At 49.2% G+C, this 20,146-nt stretch overlaps 3 protein-coding genes across 5 annotated transcripts; 1 reads left to right on the forward strand and 2 right to left on the reverse strand.

Moving 5' to 3' along the window:
- Positions 1 to 5,470: 5,470 nt before the first annotated feature.
- Zmynd15 (zinc finger MYND-type containing 15) lies at positions 5,471 to 12,150 on the reverse strand. 3 transcript variants are annotated; one of them, XM_052195815.1, is made up of 14 exons: positions 12,074 to 12,150; positions 10,805 to 11,405; positions 9,854 to 10,088; positions 9,618 to 9,773; positions 9,185 to 9,345; positions 8,272 to 8,424; positions 7,869 to 7,949; positions 7,403 to 7,519; positions 7,225 to 7,313; positions 7,037 to 7,135; positions 6,755 to 6,908; positions 6,518 to 6,576; positions 6,171 to 6,331; positions 5,471 to 5,761 (listed from the first exon to the last, which is right to left on the reverse strand). In XM_052195815.1, exons 2-14 carry the CDS (start codon positions 11,373 to 11,375, stop codon positions 5,590 to 5,592), a joined length of 2,208 nt encoding a protein of 735 aa, XP_052051775.1. In that variant the 5' UTR covers positions 11,376 to 11,405; positions 12,074 to 12,150; the 3' UTR covers positions 5,471 to 5,589. The 3 variants fall into 3 exon arrangements, with proteins under 3 accessions (XP_052051775.1, XP_052051774.1, XP_052051776.1); XM_052195814.1 differs by having other exon boundaries at positions 10,805 to 11,712; XM_052195816.1 differs by lacking the exon at positions 7,403 to 7,519 and having other exon boundaries at positions 10,805 to 11,712.
- A 152-nt stretch (positions 12,151 to 12,302) lies between these two features.
- On the forward strand, positions 12,303 to 17,341 carry Cxcl16 (C-X-C motif chemokine ligand 16). Its single transcript, XM_052195818.1, has 5 exons — positions 12,303 to 12,823; positions 13,001 to 13,139; positions 13,342 to 13,424; positions 15,841 to 16,233; positions 16,416 to 17,341. Exons 1-5 carry the CDS (start codon positions 12,757 to 12,759, stop codon positions 16,460 to 16,462), a joined length of 729 nt encoding a protein of 242 aa, XP_052051778.1. The 5' UTR covers positions 12,303 to 12,756; the 3' UTR covers positions 16,463 to 17,341.
- Positions 17,342 to 17,815: 474 nt separating this feature from the next.
- On the reverse strand, positions 17,816 to 19,627 carry Med11 (mediator complex subunit 11). Its single transcript, XM_052195819.1, has 3 exons — positions 19,472 to 19,627; positions 19,196 to 19,326; positions 17,816 to 18,461 (listed from the first exon to the last, which is right to left on the reverse strand). The coding sequence occupies exons 1-3, from the start codon at positions 19,554 to 19,556 to the stop codon at positions 18,324 to 18,326; spliced, it is 354 nt and encodes a 117-aa protein (XP_052051779.1). The 5' UTR covers positions 19,557 to 19,627; the 3' UTR covers positions 17,816 to 18,323.
- Positions 19,628 to 20,146: the final 519 nt, after the last annotated feature.

Consider the following 20,146-nt stretch of genomic DNA (forward strand, 5'->3'; position numbering starts at 1 on the left):
GGAGAGGATGACCTTGAACTTCTGATCTCCTGCTTCCACCTCCCAAGTGCTAGGTTGACAGGTATATAGCACGGCCCAAGGTGTTATGTGGTGCTGAGGAACTATCTTAGATCTGAGTGGCATCCCTGACACATGGTCTCCTCTCTTCTCCAATAGAACAGGGGCATTCCTCAGTGGCTGTTTTTTAGGCTGTCAGACTAAAAATATCCTTGGCACCTTGCTAGGGAATGGTTATAAACATGGTGATCTCCTCTGGGCCAGTGAGAAGGCTCAGCAGGTAAAGGCACTTGCCGACAAATTTGGCAGCTTGAGTTGATCCCCGAGACAGACCCACAGGGTAGGAGGAGAGAAGCAGCTCTGCAAGTTATCTTCTGACTTTCACGCGTGCATTGTGATGCACGCACACACATAAATAAATATAATCAAATTGTATTTTCCAAATACGGTCTCCTTTTTCATGGATGTTATTTTTTAACAGTTCTGCTAAGTTTTAGCATGCATTTGGTAAGTAGTAAATGAGCAAATGAATGAAATAATAAAAGCCTAAAGAAAAAAAATGAGGCATGTGAAGGTAGATAGCCCGGCATGGTGGGGCCTGCCTGAAATCTGCAGGAGGACCCACAGTTCAAGGCCAGCCTGGGGTTATAGAGCTGAGACTCTGAGAGAAAGGGAAAGAAGGCAAGGGGTGGGGGGTTAAGTGGGGAGAATTGGGTGGGGGTGGATGTGCCTGATTTTAAGCTCCAACCAGATTTAACTTCTTGTCATTTGTCCTAAGTGCTTTGCCTCCTCTTCCTTTGGCTCCAGGGCCTTTGCACATGCTGTTATGTTGGACATGTTTCTCCCCTTCCCCTGGTGTCCTCAGGTCCCTGCTTAGGAAGTCAGTTCTTCCTGGAGGTCTTGCCTGATCATCAAGAGGTTGTCTTGGTGCCTCCTCTAGTTCTCAAAGAGTGTGGTTCTGTCATTCTCACTTCAGTCGCACAGTACTGTGATTTCCTCATCTGTCTTGTCCAGGCCATGGCCTATATTAAGAGATACATTTTATATCATAATGCACCGCATATATATGCAGGTGAACCAGAATAATATTTCTTACTACTACTATATATAATACACATTAATACTTAATTTTATTCTATTTCATTAGATTTTTTTTTTTAAGTCTCAGTTGACAAGGTCAATAAACACTTTTAATCCCAGCATTTGGGAGGCAAAAGCAAGCAGATCTTTGAGAGTTTGAGGCCTACAGAGTGAGTCTACAGAGTCAAGGACAGCCAGGGCTACACGGAGAAACCCTGTCTCAACAAACAATACATATAAAAAAACCAGGTGTAGGATTGCTCAAGCTAAGCTCAAGTTCTGTGCACCAGAGTGTGACTTTGACTCCCAGGTGTGAGGATTAGTGTGTGTACCACCATGCCCCCTGAGGATGTGTTTTGAGACATACTAACCAGATTTCTGATTTACACAAAATATTCTAAACCCACATTTTCAAATTCCCACCCTAAAATAGGCCAGCACAACTTTTCTGCAAAAGGCCGGTTAATATTTCAGCTTTTGTAGTCACAAGGTTCTTATAAATTATGTTAGACTTTTCATTGACATCACAAAATACCCAAGTAGGGGCAAGAGAGAGGGCTTAGTGGTTAAGAACACTGACTGCTCTTCCAGAGGTTCAGAGTTCAATTCCCAGCAACCACATGGTGGCTCACAATCATCTGTAACAGCATCTGAAGCCTTCTTTTGGTGTCTCTGAAGAGAGCAACAGTGTAATCACGTAAAATAAATAAGAAAGTAGCCTGGCAGTGGTGGTGCACGCCTGTAATCATAGCACTTGAGAGGCAGAGGCAGGCGGATTTCTGAGTTCAAGGCCAGCCTGGTCTACAGAGTAAGTTCCAGGACAGCCAGGGCTATATAGAGAAACCCTGCTCAAAAAAATCAAATCCCCCCCCAAAAAAACAAAACAAAACCCTAAAAATAAATAAGAAAGTAAGTAAATAAATAAATATTTTAAAGAAGAATCATTACTTAAAAAAAACAAAAACAAAACAAAACCACCAAAATACCCAGTAAACAACTAAGAGAGAAAGGATTTGTGGTTGTTTGGGGCTTACAGTCTCACAGGTTTCTAAGATCTGTGTCTCCATTGCTTTGGGGCCTGGCAGAGAGCTCCTGTGGAGCCGGGCTGCTTACCTCAAAGCAATAAGGAAGCAGAAAAGACAGAGACAGGCCTGGAACAACAAGGCACTGCGCAGACTCGTCTCCGCGGACCTGCTTTCTCCAATAAAGCTCTGTTCCTATTTCTCACCATCTGGCAATAATTCAGCCATAAGAATCCATTAAGGAATTCATCGAGTACATTGGCACTCTGGCCACATCCCTTCCGAAGTCTGGTAGCTGAGACTTTTAGGGAGACACTTCACATCCAATTCACAGCACAGGGTGGGGTGGTCAAGGTCTGCATCTGTGTCCTAAAGCATCAGATAACACACCAAGAGATGCTTATGGCCCTGTTCCAACACAAACTTATGGACACTCTAAGCTGAAGATCACATAATTTATACATTGTGAAAAATTCGTTTTCTGGTTTGGTTTTGCTTATTCTTTTCCTTCCCCCCCCCCTTTTTCTTCTTTCTCAGGACTTGGCTTCCAACTTGAGGTTCTCTGGCTTCAGTCTTCTTAGTTTATGCTATAACAGGCATGAAACCATGCTCAGGGGGAAGTGAATCCATAAAGGAGCAGTTTGCTTGTGAAACTTGGTGTTGGAGACAGGGTTTTCCCGGTGTAGCCCTGGCTGTCCTGGAACTCACTCTGTAAACCAGGCTGGCCTCGAACTCAAGAGGCCCGCCTACCTCTGCCTCCCCAGAGCTTTGATTAAAGGTGTGATTCACCACTGCCTGGCTATGGAACATTTTTATTACAAAAGGACTGTGGCTGTTCATGGGAGAAAAGCTAACTGGTCAACAGAACAAAATGAAAATGAATAAAGAAATCGTTAGCAATCCACCATGGCTTACAGATAACATAACCTTCCCCGCTTTGTTTGTTTGTTTATCCGGAGGGAAGTTTGGAGGTTATCTTTGGTTGGACATGGAGCACTGAAACTTTATTTCCCTTCAGTCTACCAGGAAACTAAGCTTCTCCTCTCTGGCCACAGAGACTGAAACAAGGAGAGAAACTATGGTGGCGGTTGAGTGGGAGAGTGGAAAGCGTGGGTGTGTGTGTGGGCGGGGTTAGATAAACAGTATAATAAATTCCAGCCCTGTGTCCCGACAGACCTTTAGAGACAGAAGTAGCCCCAATCCTTGGTCGGTGTGTCTGTAGACTAGGAATAACAAGTGTGGGTAAGGGGAAATAAAAGTTATTTCAGGGCTTAGGAGATGTGTCTGTGTCAAGCTATCAAGTATGACTCAGGAAATGCCTCCCTCCCTAAGGAAGTGAAATAGTAATTGAGCAACAAAATGGGAAATTCCATTATGACAGAATGCATATTGTTATTTAGAGGTGTCTGGCTTGAGGGGATGGAAGAGCTAGATGTCATAAGCTTAACCGGTAGAGGTTGGCAAGAATGATGGGAAAACACACTGTCGATCGGCTAGATCTAATGACCTGTTTATGGAAATCAAATACACGAATAAAGGACAAAAACATCCTGGGGATGTAATCAGTCAAAATGAGAAACATTGCGGGTGATAAACTGATTCAGGTGGTCTCTGAGTCAGTGCTGTGAGGATGAGATAAGAGGGCTGCCATAGACTGAGAGACTTGGAGAGACATGACCAAAGGCGGCCTGTCAGTCCTCTTCTTTTAAGGAATGTTTAAAAATTACATTTATTCATTTTTTACCTTTGTATATGATCTCCCTGCATACATGTCTGTGTGTACTTGTGTGCCCGGTGTCCAGGGAGGTCGGAAGAGGACATCAAATCCCCTTGAACTGGAGTTAGAGCTAGTTGTGAGCCACCATGTGGGTGCTGGGAATGGAACCTGGGTCCTCTGCAAGAGGACAAAAATCTCTCAATTTAACCCTGAGCCATCTCTCCAGCTCCCCCCTGTCATTCTTTTAGTGAGGTCTCACTATACACTTTAGGATAGAATTTGTGGAGATCCTCCTGCCTCAGTTTTCCAGAGGTTGGGATAACAGGCGTCTGCCATCATACCCAGCTCTCTCATTATTTCTTGATCAGAACAAACCAACTTTAAAGGTATATTTGAAGTAACCAAAGGAATTTTAGCATGAACAGGATATTATATTAAGAAATATTTGGAGTTGGCAGAATGGCTCCTCAGTTAAAGCTGTTTGCCCCAAGCCTGACGCCTCAGTTCCTTTCCTAGGACCTACGTGGTGGAAAGAGAATTATACCAACTCCCGGCACCTTTTATTTTTGTTTTTGGTTTTTTTTTTTTGTTGTTGTTGTTTTGTTTTGTTTTGGTTTTTTTTTTGTTGTTGTTGTTTTTTTTTTTTTATTTTGGTTTCTTCAAGACAGGGTTTCTCTGTATTGCCCTGGCTGTCCTGGAACTCACTCTGTAGACCAGGCTCAGAAATCTGCCTGCCTCTGCTTCCCAGAGTGCTGGGATCACAGGCGTGCGTCACCACTGCCTGGTGGCACCTTTTAAAAAAGACTGTAGTATAGATTGTCCTAGAACTGAAGGGAATCCTCCTGTCTCGGCCTTTTGAATGCTGGCATTGCAGGAGTAAGTCACCACACCTGGCTTTGGGAAGTTCTGTCAGCGGGTCTGCAAAGCTAATGACATGGAGAGATGTGTATGCATCTGCCAGAGCCGGTGGAGGCTGGCTTTCAGGAACTGCTTTTCTTTCATGTGGGTCCTGAGGATTGAACTCAGGTTTTATTATGCGAGGCAGCCGCTGCTCTTACCTGCGGAGCCAGCCATCTTGCCAGCTTCTGGAGATGCCGATACAGTGTTACAAAGGATAGCCAGTGCTCTTTGGCTATGAAGATATCTTGTAAAGATTTGCTCAATTTCCATGATCCTGCTGTAATATAGCTCACACCATCAACCTCTGGTTCCCAATTTATAACTGCTTTCCTATTTCTATCTAGCAAACCTCACTTCCAATCTACACAGGGATTTTAAGAAAGAGAGGTTAGGTTCTGGTCCGGTAAGACTGTTAAGAATTAGAGAGGGTGGAGTTTGCCCCCTGAGGCTCTTAACTGACTCCAAACCAAGGTAGATCCCCATCCCAAGGAGACAGGCTACTTCCCAGTCCCAAGGGAAGCCACTTTATGCTCTTTCTTGTCTCTCACTGTCTTGGCGGGAGACTCGGAAAACTGCCTTCTCAACATACAAACTGGGAGCGGATTTTGGGATTATCAGGGAAGGCTTTATACCCTACTCGCTGCGACCCCAGAGTGAAAGGGGCCCGGAGAAAGTCACCCCTAAATCCTTATCTTCCTGCCCGGGATAATGAACCAATCATGAGGGTGAAGTCAAAGAGTCAACAACTCAGAGATTTCAAACAAGTAATTTTATTTAACCTTTTGTGTCCCGACAATCAGTCCTCCCTGGGCCTTGGAATGTTTTCCTTTAGGAAGCGTGCTTGGGAATGGACGGCTGCCAACTCTCGCTCTCTCATCTGCGCCGACGGGGCCCGCGTGCTGCTTTCTTTTCTCCTCGGCGCCTGCGAGCCGGGACCGGAGGAGCAGCCGGAGTTGGGGGTCGAGGTGCAGGGCCCGGAGCAGATCGGACCGTACCGCCTTGGGGAGGCTTGTAGACCAAATGGAAGATGAAGGCATTGCAGTACCTGCAGCGGTGAGGGCGTGGTCAGGGGCAGGGGCAGGGCCAGGGCCAGGCATCCTAGGAGGTGAGGCTGCTCAGGGCGTGGAAAAAGCTCCAGGGTGGTGATGGTTGAGGGCTGTGAAAGCACCTGCCGCTAAGCCTGGTGCCTGAGTTCGAGCCCCAGAAAAAAATAAAGGAGCAACAGTGTTTTCAGGAGCAGGTTGAGGACTTAAGAGATGTTGTGAGGTGGATCTAAAAGGTGGCGCTGGAGGTTGTCCATACTAGCAAGGGAGTGGGAAAATAGTGAAGACAGAGACAGAGGCTTGTAAGGCTGTGGTGGGGGCAAAGAGGGTCCCAGGAATACAGAGACCTTTCGGGATGCAGAGTGTATAAATCGCCGGTCAGGAGAGCAGTAGGCGGCCTTGGGCCCTTACCAAGGCATGCAGTTGTCAGCTGCTCTAAGGCGGAATGGGGAGCGGAAGGGGTTGGGCTGTGGCGAACTGGTGCCCCCTCCTGTGGCCACCGCCATGGTCTGATCGTCCATCACACAGCCGTACTCACTGCTCTCAGTGAAGAATGCTGGCACTCGGAGAGACTGAGGTTTGGGTGGGCCCTCAGACACTCCCTGGGAGGTTCCTTTTCTCAGGTACATCCCAAGCCCCACCCTCCCAGAAGGGACCAGGATGCTGGAGAGGTACTCCTGAGGAGTCTATGGAGCAATTTAGGGGTGGTGGAAGGAACTTTTAGAGAAGGGAAGTAGCTGGGAGGTGAGATTATCCACCTGTAACCGGGGTAGAGAACTCAGCCACGTGTCCTTGAGACCAAAGCCAGAGTTAAATCCTGCCAAGAGAGGATGACGCTGGCCTCTCTCTCTCTCTCTCTCTCTCTCTCTCTCTCTCTCTCTCTCTCTCTCTCTCTCTCTCTCCCTCTCTCCCTCTCTCCCTCTCTTCCTCTCTCAAACAACAACAACAAAGCCAACCCTTTTGCAAATCCCCATCCGTGAGCCCCAGGCTCCTACCAATAACCAGGTCAGGCTTGGGTCCCTGGAGCAGGTGATAGGGCCTGGTAGACACCCTGATTTGCAGATCCCTTCGACCTCCCTTCTCCTTAGTCCCAGAGCTGAGCCGTGCTGATACTCCAGACCCAGGCCGTACAGATGCCTCAGGGCCATCCTATGGGGCCAGGAGTGGTATGGGGAAGCCACAGGATAATGGAAGCACCAGGAAAGACAGAGGAAGGTGGAGGGGAAGGAGAGGGTCCCACCGGGAGGCTGCCAGAGGCGGGGCTGAAGAGCTCTCACCCTCTGCATAGTAAAATGCTGCTGGTCACTCTCAGGTGGCAGGTTGTCCCCCACAAACTGCAGCTCCAGGGCCACATGGGGGAGAAGGACCAAGAGCTCCTTAGAGACAGAGAGAAGGTCAGCTCTGGGTCCCACCGTACATCCAACGGCCATCTTTTCATGCACACTCTCTGGGCTGGGGGGCTTACCCAAAACACCATGACAAGATCGAATTCCTTGCCGGCCTCCACCACGTGGATCTTCAGGGACTGCTTGTTCTGGATGTTGAGCTCAGGGACTGGTGAGAAGTGAACTCATTAAAAAATATGGGCTCCCTTACAGCCACACCCGCACCCCACACCCTCCAGTTCTGCCTGCACTCCTTACAGGACTGGGGCACCAGGTGGGTGATGACATAGTACACGGTCAGTGGGTAGGTGAGAAGCACAGCCATGGGGGAGTCCAGGCTGAGGCCCCGCCACGTGTAGTAATCCTGCCATGAACCTGGGGAGAGTGTCTTGATGGGCCACCGGGCCCCAGGCCTGGACCCCCATCCTCTTTTTTATTTTAATATTTATTTATTATTATATGTAAGTACACTGTAGCTGTCTTCAGACACACCAGAAGAGGGTGTCTGATCTCATTGAGGATGGTTGTGAGCCACCATGTGGTTGCTGGGATTTGAACTCAGGACCTTTGGAAGAGCACTCAGTTCTCCTAAGCACTGAGCCATCTCTTCCGTGCCCCGACCCCCATCCTCTAAAGCACTCCCCTTTCCTCCAGGTTTTGTCTGCCACCCGCCTCCAGGAGCTCTGTCCTAGCTCCCAGTTCTTTCAGGAACCCTCCTGCTCACCAAAGAGGCTCCTGGGTGGGTCTATGGGCACGGGGGGCATCAAGGCAGGCCCATCTCCCTGCAGAAGCTGGTAAGGATCACCTGAGAGAATGAGGAAAAGCAGTGCCCAGGCTGCTGTAAACCTCTACCTGCTTCATCTCCCTGCCCCTCCCACAAGAGCTGTGCACCTGGCAGAAGGCCAGCCACTGTAGCAGGATTGGAGTTAGTCTAGGGGCAGGGTTCCTGGATGGGTCAGGCTGAAATGACTCCTCTGTGGTCTGGAAAGGCCTGAGATAGTCCTGGCTGTGTTGGTACAGGGTCGGTGTGTGTAGGAAGTGGTTCTATGGGATTTGCTCTACTCCCCCAGGCCCCTAGCCTTCCCTCTAAGCTTAAGAGTTCATTCCTGGCAAAAGGCCTCACATACCATTGAGAAGGCAGCTGAGGGATGGGGTGCTGCCCCAGGGGTTCCTGGGAGCACCTGGCCCTGGAATCAGCATGCTGAGCTGGGTCCAATAGCCACGAGTGAGGCCTCGAGAGGCCAGGAATGCTTCCTTGTTAAAGGTTTCACTGGTAACCTCTGCGGAAGGAGACGGTGAGGACTAAGGGCTCGGTGGCTATGGCCCAGGGCTTTACCCGCCGTCAGCTAACTATGGGCGTCGGTGTACCTAGGAGGGGCATTTTCATTTCTGAGTGCCTACCATATTTCAGGCACAGAGTGCTTCCATTCCCCTTGAAATAATTAAGTGTGATTTTTATAGTCGCTAGTATTTCTCTTTTGCAGACGAGGAAACTTGGGCTTGAAGAATTTTTGTTTTGAGACAGGGTGTCACTGTATTACCCAGGCTGACTTTAAACTCACTATGTAACAGAGGATGGCTCTGGACACCCAGTCCTCCTGTCTCCACCTTCGAAGTGTTGGGATTACAGGTATGTCCCATCTGGGCTAGCTATTGTTTTGTCTTGTTTTCGAGACACGGTCTCATGTAGCACAGGGTGGTCTGGAATTCACGATCTTCCTGCTTCAGTCTCACAAGTGCTATGAATGTGCTGCCATGCCTGGCTTAAGTGACATATTTGAGGTCATGTGACTGGATAGTGGGAGAGGCAGACAGCAAGCACTTGAATCAATGCCCTCAAATCCCCTAATCTCTCTCAGGGACCCTGTCATCTGCTCTTCTGCTCCAGGTACTGTCTCCAATCCCTAATCCCAACCACTCAGCACCCAGCTCTTATCCCAGGGATGTAGACTTCAAACACATATCTGTCAAGCCCTGGATCCTGTCTCAAAGACCCGGTCCCAGGGTCCCCTCCCTGCCACTTTGACCTTTTTCTGGTACCTGCAGTGTAGGTGAAGGGCAAACTTGCCAGTTCTCCTGCCCGCTCCATGAAAGCTGCAAGCCTCGGGCACCAAAATCGGTGGCTCACGTCATCTGGGCATCGCCGCCAATCAGCCTGGAGACAAGCCTCTCCACAGTACAAGACGGCGTTGCACTGGGGGCTGGGCGACACAGGGGTCACAGACACCTAGTATTAGTTTTCAAGTCCTGTAGGTTGTACATTATCTCCTTGCCATCTCCGTATGCCATTCACCCTCCTTGTAGTGCAGCCTTTAACTAACAGCCCATAACTTGTTTTTTTTTCTACCCCTTTTTTACCCTCCTACTCTACCCCTATCTGCTGGGACCTCCCCTCCCCCCACTGGCCTGGCTTGCTTTTCTACTTGGTTGGGCCAACTGCTGAAGTCTTGACTCCAGCCTTGTGGGTGCTCACCAGGGTGTCAACTTCACTTCAAAGCTGTGCTTGTGACAAACATGGCAAGTTCGAGCTCGGAGGGAGGCGAAGGTAAACCCAGGACGAGGACCCCACGTTCGCATTGGTGTTTTTGCTAGCTTCACACCCAGCCTTGGCACCAGGCTCTCCAGCTCTCTGGAAGGGAATGAAGGTAGAATCAGGCTGAAAGAGCTCAGGAGCCCACACCCTCCTACCCTGATACTAGGTATTTGTACCGATGCAGATGGGCATCTCCTACAGTAAGCTGTCGGGGCTTGCGGGGGTCCCCAGAGCCCATAGGGCAGGCCATGCTATGACAAAGGAGAGCGTAGGCCCGAGGAGCCAGATTCTCAGTCCCCGGGCTCTGGCCTATGCTGCCCTGGGCTCCGTCCATTAGCAGATCAATGCCTAAGATGGTGCCATGTTCATCTGTCACGAGCAAAAGGCAGGAGAGGTGCAGGGGGGCAGCCTCTGTGGAAAGACAGAAAAATGGGGTAGAGAGCAGGGGCCAGGTAGTCACAGTCAAATACAGCGAATTTAGGTGCTTTGAGACGACAGGCAGTTGACTTCAGTAAGAAGGGACAAGATAAGACAGGCTTTCCCTATCAAACGTGGGCCGCTGCTACACAGGGCCAGAATGTAAGAAATACAGGGACCTTATAAAAACCTGGCTTTTTCTTTCTTTAGATTTATTTTTATTTTACCCGTACTGGTATTTTCTCCACCTGTATGTCTGAACACCACATGCATGTAGTGCCTGCAGAGGCCAGAAGAGGGTGGGGGATCCCCCTTGGAAATGGAGTTACAGAAGGTGGATCCCCTTGGAGTGGAGTTACAGAAGGTGGATCCCCTTGGAGTGGAGTTACAGCACCATGTGGGCTCTGAGAATTGGACCTTGAGCCTCTGGAAGAGTCAGTGCTCTCAACCTCTGAGCCACCTCTCCAGCCCTGGAACCTGGATATTTTCCTTAAGATGCAAGGTTTCTGGACTTCATTCCTTACAGTGCTTAGATGTTGATTCAAATTACAAAACAAAACAAAACCACACTGCGGTAGATGAAAACGTCTGACATCAGATTTGCACGAAGGTTACCAGTTCGTGACTCCTCTTTGGGTTTTGAGTGACATGGGAGGATTTCAGAAAGGTGTCTGGAGAGGGGCCAGGGCGGGGCCATCCTGGGCTCTTACCACTCTTCCGTCCTTTCCTCTTCTCAGGGGCCCTCTCATCCTCTGCTCGTTCCTCTCTGCAGCCTTCATCACAGCTTGCCTCCTGCTGGGTCACCTCTGACTCGGGAGCAGGCTTTGCTTCTTGGGGGGATTCCTTGCTTGGAGGGGCTGGCTCCCCACCCTCCTGTGATTCCACCTTCTCTGTGCCTGGTCTCGCCTCTCCGTGATCCTCATCTTCCTCCTCCTCCCCTTCTTCCCCATCCTCTAGGCTGACAAAACTGACATAAGGGCTCAGGTCTCTCAGGTGAAGCGGAGGCTCATCTCCTAGGAGCCGGGAAGCCCCTAGGCCTGGCCCAGGACCTGGCTCTGCACCTTGGCCCAGGCTGATGCCCACACTGCGGTTTGGTAAGACATGGAGCACCCAAAGGGCAGGGTCCTGAGGCAGTCTCCTTATCTGTGACTCCAGTTGACGCCATCGGCCCTCAAGGCTGGTCCCCATGGTCCCCCTCTCTGCCACAAACTTGCGGAACCAGCCAAAGAGAAGAGCAGCGAAATCGAGGAACTCGTCTCGGTATCCAGACACAAACTCCATGTCTTTAGGTACACAGAGCCTGGGCCCAGACTGCGCAGAAAGGGATATGTGATAATCATTGAGGATCAAGGTAAGAGTGAGGCTTTGGGCTGAGTCACAAAAGGGAGAAGGGTGGGTTGAGGTAAGCTCTATAGAGGAGTATTAGGAGCTGAGACTAGGATTTGCAGGGACGAGGATGGAGGGAGGCTAGATTGGAAAGTGGATATTTGGCCGGGTGGTGGTAGCACACGCCTGTAATCCCAGCACTTGGGAGGCAGAGGCAGGAGGATTTCTGAATTCGAGGCCAGCTTGGTCTACAGAGTGAGTTCCAGGTCAGCCAGGGCTATACAGAGAAATCCTGTCTCGAAAAAATAAAAATAAATAAAGATAAAATAAAAAGGAAAGTGGATATTTAGGGTTAAAGGGGAGTACTCGGGGATGAAATTGTACCTGGGGCACAAACTCAATTATTCAAATCCTAAGGTGAGATTTGAATTAAGGGAAGACATGAGGTAAGGCTAATCCTATGGAGAAAGGCTTGCTGAGAAGGGGAAATTGGGGCGGGGGTGTCTGTTGGTCTGTGGAAAACATGTGAAAGTAAGTACTGAGGCATCTCGAGTCTGGATCACTTTGGTGCGAGCCCCAGGAAACCCACCCCCTTTCCGGCCGCTCCTCTTCTCCGGTACCTACAGCCGCCACCACTTTTCGAAGGTAAATACCTCGTGCTGGAGGACCGTCGTGACGTCAGGGCTGCCCGTGCCCACAGCTCATAACTTGAGTGGCACGCTTAGGGAGTCTGGCAGTATCCGGCCAGGGCGTGGGCACTCCCACAGGCCCGGTGACTTGTTTGACTGCTTCACCTTGGCCATGTGATTGGATCATACTGAGACCCAGCGGTCCAGGGAAGTGAAAGCATCTTGGAGCCAGAGGAAGGATCTAGAGAGCCATCTACTCTACAGACCAGCAGACAGACAGATGACCTCTCAAGAAGGCTGAAATCCCCGAACCCAACCGAGTCATTCTTCCGGAACCACTGCTTGCTCACTCGGATTCCTCTGGCTCTACAGCCCAAGTTTTCTTTCGGTTTTGTCAGATAAGTCTCAGCTGACCCTACTGCTGGCCGGAGTCTGGAGTCCGGTGAAGGAGCTCCGCCTTCCGGGGCAGGGGTGTGTGTCCCCCCGACTGGGAGCTGGGAGCGGCGCGGGCTCCCCGGTACTGACCACACGGTCGGTTCGGGACAGCGCGCGCGCAGGGGACAGAAGGTGCCACCACCTCGCGCCCCCTCCCCTCCTGAGCTCGGCACGGATCACTGCCTCGCAAAACATCAGTCAGGGTGAAGAAGAGAAAGCATTAGAGAATCGGCTGGATGACCTCGTCCTAACAAGCTCCGCAGAGGCCGGAGATGAGGCGGGGCTTTGGACTCTTGCTCCCTGTGCTCTTCCAGTTGCTGGCGCTTCTGACCCTGCCAGGTTAGTCAGGGGAGACGGGACTGGGACCCCTGATGTGAAACTGCGGAGGGGCACTATTTCTGAGAGATTAAGAACTCAGCCCAGAGCTGTCAAGGGATGTAGTGGTGACTGGGGAATCTGTCAGGGATTAGACTTCAACAAGGGCAGATTCCTCAGTCTGATCCCTTTTCTATTTAGGCGAAGGTAACCAGGGCAGTGTCGCTGGAAGTTGTTCCTGTGATCGTACAATTTCTTCTGGCACCCAGATACCACCTGGAATTTTGAATCATATCCGAAAAAATCTGAAGGCATTCCACCGCTGTCCATTCTTTATCAGGTACTGTCTCTTTCCCTCCCTGGGGAGGGCAGTTGTGGGACCATCGAACTGAACACCCAGTCCAAGTCGGGGAGCCTAGTTCCCTTCTAGTTTTACTTCTCCGGGGATTTCCAGGGCTCACCTCTGTGACTTCACACCTTTGGAATGAGGAAAGGTAGGGAAGAGAAGGAGTGGCCAGGAGACTAGATTGATCCTTTTGCAGGTTCCAGTTGCAGTCCAAGAGCGTGTGTGGGGGAAGCCGAGACCAGTGGGTCCATGAACTAGTGACCTGCTTTGAGAGCAAAGGTGAGCACCTTTTTTGTCCTCCAGTGGACCGTCAGGGTGCACGCTGCCATCTTAAAATTTCCTTTTCCTCTGCCACACAGCACTTTCCTATCTAGAACCTTTTAACTTTCACTGAAGTACTGCCACTTCAGTCTGTGTTTTCCCAATATCATTTACTGTCATCTTCCTGGGTTTGGTCAATTTGTTCTACTACATATGCTATGACAATATTTTCTTGAGGTCACTAATATAATATAAACTATACTCAAGATTGGTCAAGCTACATAAGTATTCTGCCCCTGAGCTATCTCCCGGCTTTTAAAACATTTTTAGACAGGGTCTGGCTAAGTTGACCAGGATGGTCTTGAACTTGATATCCTCCTGTCACAATCTCTTTAGAAGCTGGGATTATAGGAATCTGTAACAGGCTTGGCGTTCACTGCTGTGTTTTAACTGAAATCACTTGAAGGTACTATTTTCATTTCTAATACTTGATAATGAAAATAAGCATGCTGAAGTTGAAAGAATTCATCCACACACCTTTAACCACAACAATATGTGAGGCAGAGGCAGGAGGATCTCTGTGAATTTGAGGCCACCCTGGTCTACAAAGTGAGTTTCAGGATATCCAGAGCTATATACGAGGACCCTGCCCCAAAACCAAAACAAAACGTTGAGAAAATCCTACAGTGGACAACTTCCATACACATTACCTAGATTTTGTAATACTTGATTTGCAGTTTTTGTGGTGTTGTTGTTGTTGTTTTTAGGTCTCCCCAGCCCCAGGCAGTGGTTTGTTTTTTTGTTTGTTTGTTTATTTGTTTGTTTGTTTGTTTGTTTAAGTCTTGGCTGTCCTGGAACTCACAAAGATCTGAGTGCCTCTGCCTCCCAAGTGCTGGGATTAAAAGTGTACATTACCTCCTCCTGGCTCTTGAGTTCCATATTTTATTGTTATTTTTTCTTTCCAGGTAAACAAACAATTAATTAAATCTCAAGTGTACATAAGCCAGTTTTCAGACAGCTTATCAGCTTGCCTTCAGCTATACTTTTCATGTGAAGATTTTTTTTAAAAATTATTTATTTTATGCACACACACACACACACACTGTAGCTGTCTTCAGACATACCAGAAGAGGGCATCTGGTCCCATTACAGATGGTTGTGAGCATCATGTGGTTACTGGGAATTGAACTTAGGTCCTCTGGAGGAGCAATCAGTGAACTTAACCGCTGAGCCATCTCTCCAGCCCTGTATTTTTCTTCTGAAAGAAAATACATGTGCAGGGTGTGGTGATGCCATACCTTTAGTCCTAACACTCATGAGGCAGAGGAAGGCAATCTCTGTAAATTGGGGGCCAACCTGGTCAACAGAGCTAGTTCTAGGATGGCCAGGGCTACACAAAGAAACCCTGTCTCAAAACAGCAAAACCCCAGACATGTTCCTCATTAGTTTACCTGGTATCAGTGGTAAACTCAGTCTTTCAGGCTACAGAGACTACATTGTTTTCTTCAATCCTCTCAGATACCCTGGGCCTTTTACTCTGAAGAGAGTCCCAAAAGGCTATAGTTGAAGGGTGAAGTACATCTAGAGTCCCATGCAGTGTAGCACACCTGTTTGCCCTCGTGCAAGCATCTGGTGGTTTGTGAACTTCCTTGTCCCCGTCTGTCCCTCCACCACTGTCTTCCTCCCCCAGCCTTCAGCTGCCCTGCCCCAACTCCGTTTTGCATAATACTGGGGCCTCACCTCATCCATGCTAGGCAAGAACTCTGCCACTGAGCTATATACATAGCTGTTCAACTGTCCCCTGGATGCTACCCACACCCTTCCCTCTGCTGGGGTCAGAATGTAATACTCAAATAGGGAATTCTAGCAGTGAAGAGACCCAACAAAGCAAATCACTCTGAGTTTCCTCCACCTTTCTCTGTGACAGCTGACCATAAAGGAATTCTACGACATCACCTGAAATGGGGGCATAATAAAAACTTTCATGCTATAGCAGTTCTGGCTAGGACAAGGAGGCCAAAAAGAATCTGACAAAGTCTCACTGGCCCCCTCCCTGCTTTACCCTGGGGTGAAGTTGGCGGACTGAAAATTTAATAAATGCTACATCCCAGTGCCTTCCTGGTTCCTACCACACTAATCAGAACTCTTTATGCCCAGCTATACTTCTATACATCTGTCCTCTGTCCCAATCCAGTCTAGCACAATATAACTCTCCCTGTACTTTATTCTGAAGGTTCCTGTGTCCCATAAAACTGAATTTGTTGTGCTTTTCTCTTATTAATCTGCCTCTTTTTCCTTGAGAGTGGAGAGGTGGTGGGTTGTGTGCCTGTGTGTGTGTGTGTGTGTGTGTGTGTGTGATAGCCATACATTGCAGATACATGAGAAAAATACTTCTACAGCTATTCTAGTAGCTGATCTTTTGTTCTCTCTCCAGAGTGTGGAACCGGTCATAAGAAGAGTTTCCACCACCAAAAACTTTTGCCTCAAGGCAGTACCCAGATCCCCGAGGCCACAGAGGAGATACCTCCAGACACAAGCACCCCTGCCCAGATTCAGAGCACCCAGAAGTCCACTCTTCCATCTGGAACACTGTCCTTGAACAAAGAGCTCACCCAGCACTTGGAGACGACCATTCTCCCTTTGGGCTTTAGTCTGGAAGCTAGGCCTGAGGCTGAGGCAAATGAGAAACAGCAAAAAGAACCAGGAGCTGGAGCTGGCACAGCAGCCTTGGTACCCGTGCTGTCCCTCCTGGGCATTGTCTTCCTCCTCACAGCAGCCATGGTCTATGTGCTGTGCAAAAGGAGAGTGACTCGGCAGAGCTCTGCAGGTAACAGGGAGCCTTCCTGGGAAGGCGGTCAGCTCCGTGGGCTGTAAGGGAGGAGTCAGCCAGAATGGACTAGGCCTTAATGTTACTAACATCTAGGAATGTGATTCCCCAATTCGGCTCCTGTCCTGCCTCAGGTCTCTGTCATCTCAGAGACCATCTCCCACTGTCTTTATCCTTTCCAGGCTTGCTCCTCTATTACACACCTGTTGAACCAAGACCCAGATGCTAGCATCTGCCGCAAGCATGGAAGCTCGTGAGAGACGACCTGGGAGAGCTGGCAGACAGGGTGGCATCCATCAGTGAACTGAACCTGAGCTCATTCTTCTGCATGCTGTTTTGAGACAAAGTACCCATATATAATCTAGGACATCTTTGAACTACTGATCCTTAGCCTCTGCCTCTTAGATCCTGGGATTCATGACACATGCTACCACACCTGCCCCCATTCACTGTCATAAATAAGGTATGAGTTTCCAGGTTTTGTTTTGTTTAGCCAGGATCTTATTGAGTCCAAGGCAGCTTCAAATTCCCTATGTATATGACTACATATCTCTAGGTCTCCTGCCTCTGCTCTGTGCTGGGATTACACACCCACTAAACACGTTTTTTTAGCGGTTTGTTTTATTTTGGTTTTTTAGATTTGTTTTTTTTCCTGAGACAGGGTTTCTCTGTATAGCCCTGGCTATCCTGGAACTCACTCTGTAGACCAGGCTGGCCTCAAACTCAGAAATCCACCTGCCACTGCCTCCCAGAGTGCCGGGATTACAGGCGTGCGCCACCACCGCCCGGCTTGTTTTGTTTCACTATTCAGCCCTGACAGTCCTAGAACTCAGAAAGATCTGCCTGCCTCCACAGTGTTGGGATTAAAGGGCTGGCCTTGGGAAACACTCTTTACAACTAATAAAACAGGAATAGCTCCACTGCTCTTAGCCTTTCTCTGCCTCTGATAACATGTAACACTCTCAAGTGTGTGGTCCCAAAGTGCAGCCCTGAGGTAGAGTGTCTGCCTAGCATGTGTGAAGGTCTAGGTTCACCGGGCCGACTACCAGATTAATTTTAAAAAGTGTCTGCTTTCTACATTGTATAACAATAAACTGGGCAAATTCTATGTTTTTACCTGTAATACTAAAGATTACTTTTAGAATTATTGGCAGAGGGCTGGAGAGATAACTCAGTGGGTTAGAGTAATTGTTCTAGACTCTGGAGGACTCACATGGTGGCTCACATCCACCTGCAACTCTGGTTCCTGTGGATTTGACACCCTCCTCTGACCTCCACAGACACCAGGTGTGTACAGGGTGCATATATACACACAACAACAGAACCATTGTTTACACACATAAAATAAATCTAGGCGAGATGGTTTTTTAGCATCACTGATTTCTGCAGACCCTGGTCTTTGTCCCCTCAAGAGCTGCTGATGGTGTCCCCTGGCCACACATCTCTCCAGACTCCATCAGCTGTTCTCCAATCCAATCCCACACTGAAAGCCTGGGCTTTCTCATCCTCCCCTGCCCCCTGGCCTCCCCCCAGCCACTACGCTGATGCTGTCTTGGATACACCAGAGAGAGAGAGACAGACAGACAGACAGACTGAGCTTTATTTAAAAAAATACAGCTTTTATTACTGAAACACTTAGTTCCTGTTTTGTTTCTTCCAACGAGGAACATAACTTCTCTTTTTGAAGGCGGGTCCGTCTATGTACCTAACCCAGGTCGGTCTCACACCACAGCAATCTTCCCACCTCTACTCTCCGAGAGAACCTGGGTTACAGGTGTCAGCCACTGTGCTGTGCTTATAAGAACACATTTATTTTTATTGAGCCAAGTCTTCTGAAAGCCCAGGGCAGGTCCACTTGAGGAAGTGGGTTGGAAGTTGACCTCTGACTCCTGTCCGAGCTTGCACAGTGGAAAACAGAGCCGTCTTGCTGGAGGAGCCAGAAGAGATCTGTGTGTACACTCGGGCTTTGGATTTTCCAGTTCTACTTCCTGCCTTGTGGTTCTTGTCTGCCCTGACCAGTAGAGCATGTGTATTACTCTGCTCCTGGCCTCCTGGTCTCTGGTGCAGGCCACACTCTGGACCATCCTGACTCAGTTCTCCAGCATCTGTTCACAGGTTTTTGCCACATCACTAATCTTGAGGCGGGCGTAGTCTACTCGCTTTAGAGCCATTTGACAGTCCTTCCTGGAAGAGTAGCTGGAGCCCTCATGCGGCTGCCCTGTGGCCACCTACAAGACAGATCAGTCAATGGAGTACAGTACTGCCTCTTCACCATCCACAACTGGGCAGTATTATTTCTCTGGTCTCATATATTTCCCAAGTTTGATCTACATTAACTGTCTGGTAACTCAGTATTCTAAGGCGAAAGTCTTAACCTGTGTGAACCTTATCTATGAAACGGGCTATATCGAGTACTTCCTAGAGTTTTAGGATAAGACACTGCAGAGTACCCAGCACACCACAAATGTTAGTAAACCGTGGTAGCTGGAGTCAGGACTCTGGAAGCCGCTTAGCGTTGCCCCTTTTCTTAGTCCTTAGCATATGTGGCCTCACACATGGGAACAAAGTTCAGTAGCTTCGGTTTTATTTATTTATGTATTTTGTTCAGTACCGAGGTGTCTTTATGGTAGGCGAGTGCTGTAACAGAGCTCCAGTCCTCTTTTTGACCTACTGGGTCCGAATTGCCCAGACAAGTTTTGAATTCGTGATCCTCCGGCCTCAGCCGCTTAAAGTAGCTGGGAATGCAGGCCCGTGCTAGTTGATCTGCCTAGGGTATTGTTTATACACCCTAGACATTTTTAATCCTTCGCTTTTAGAAGATTAAACCAGCCCTGAAATGAACGTGCCTACTGCTACTGCATAAGAGGCAGAGTCTTACCCAGCTAACATTCACGGAGTCCCTAAGGCTAGGGCGGTGGGGCAGAGCTAGGGTCCCCACCCAGCACCTCCTAAACACACCCACCTGGGTGAGGTAACGGATCTGAGCCGAAAGCTCCGCCTCCACGTGCTGCACAGAAGCGGTGAAGGCTGCCGCCTGCCGGTCTAGGAGCCGCTCGTTAGTTTTTTCCTTGGACAGTTCCAGGATCGCCGTTCCTGCCGGGGCGGGGAGAGGGCGGTGTTAGACCCAGGCTGCAGACTTAGCCCCGCCCTAAGCCTAGCCTTCAGGGTCCCGCCCCAACTGCGAGCAGAGTCGGGGGCTGGTGTTCTCCCCATGCCGTCCGCTCCTCGCTTCCCGAACCTGCGTTCTGGAGGATGGCGCCGATTTCGCGCTCGATGTCCTCCAGGGCGCGCAGCCGCTCGTTCGCCAGGCTGTAGGTAGCCATCGTTCCAGTGGAAAGCCCCGCAAGCCGTCTTTTGAGAGGTGCGGCGCCAAGGCCCGGAAATGCCTGTTAATGTGCGCCTGCGCAGAGGACACTACAGCTGCTAACACTACAATCCCCAGGATGCTCAGCGCGGCCTCGCCCTTCCGAGTCTACCTGGTCTAGTTGGCCAGGACTCTAATGCCGGGCCAGAATGATGGGGTGTATTGGGGGGTGTGTGTGTGTGTGTGTAAAGAGGCAGTTATTGACTTTTATTTTCTCACAGGATCTCAGTATAGACCAAAGTGGCCTGGAATTTATAGAGATCCTCTGGTGTAATAGTCTGTCAAAACTGAAGATAGTCTAAAGAGACACTTGTATCTTTTTAGTCTTGACTATCAGACTGTTTAAACACTGGCCGCCAAAGAAATTAGAAGTTCCCTAGGAATCTCATGCTGAGAGAAGGAAAGGGTATCCGCCAGAGGGGAAACTTGTCTTCCAGAAAGAGATTTTTACACAGTTCTAATAACTGTGGTTCACACCACTTTACAGGATGAGACTGAAGATAATGCCCACACACCTTGACGGTGGTTGTGGTGGGGCACTACTTAGAT

The sequence above is a fragment of the Apodemus sylvaticus genome, chromosome 10 (genome assembly GCF_947179515.1).
Source record: "Apodemus sylvaticus chromosome 10, mApoSyl1.1, whole genome shotgun sequence".
NCBI lineage: Eukaryota > Metazoa > Chordata > Mammalia > Rodentia > Muridae > Apodemus > Apodemus sylvaticus.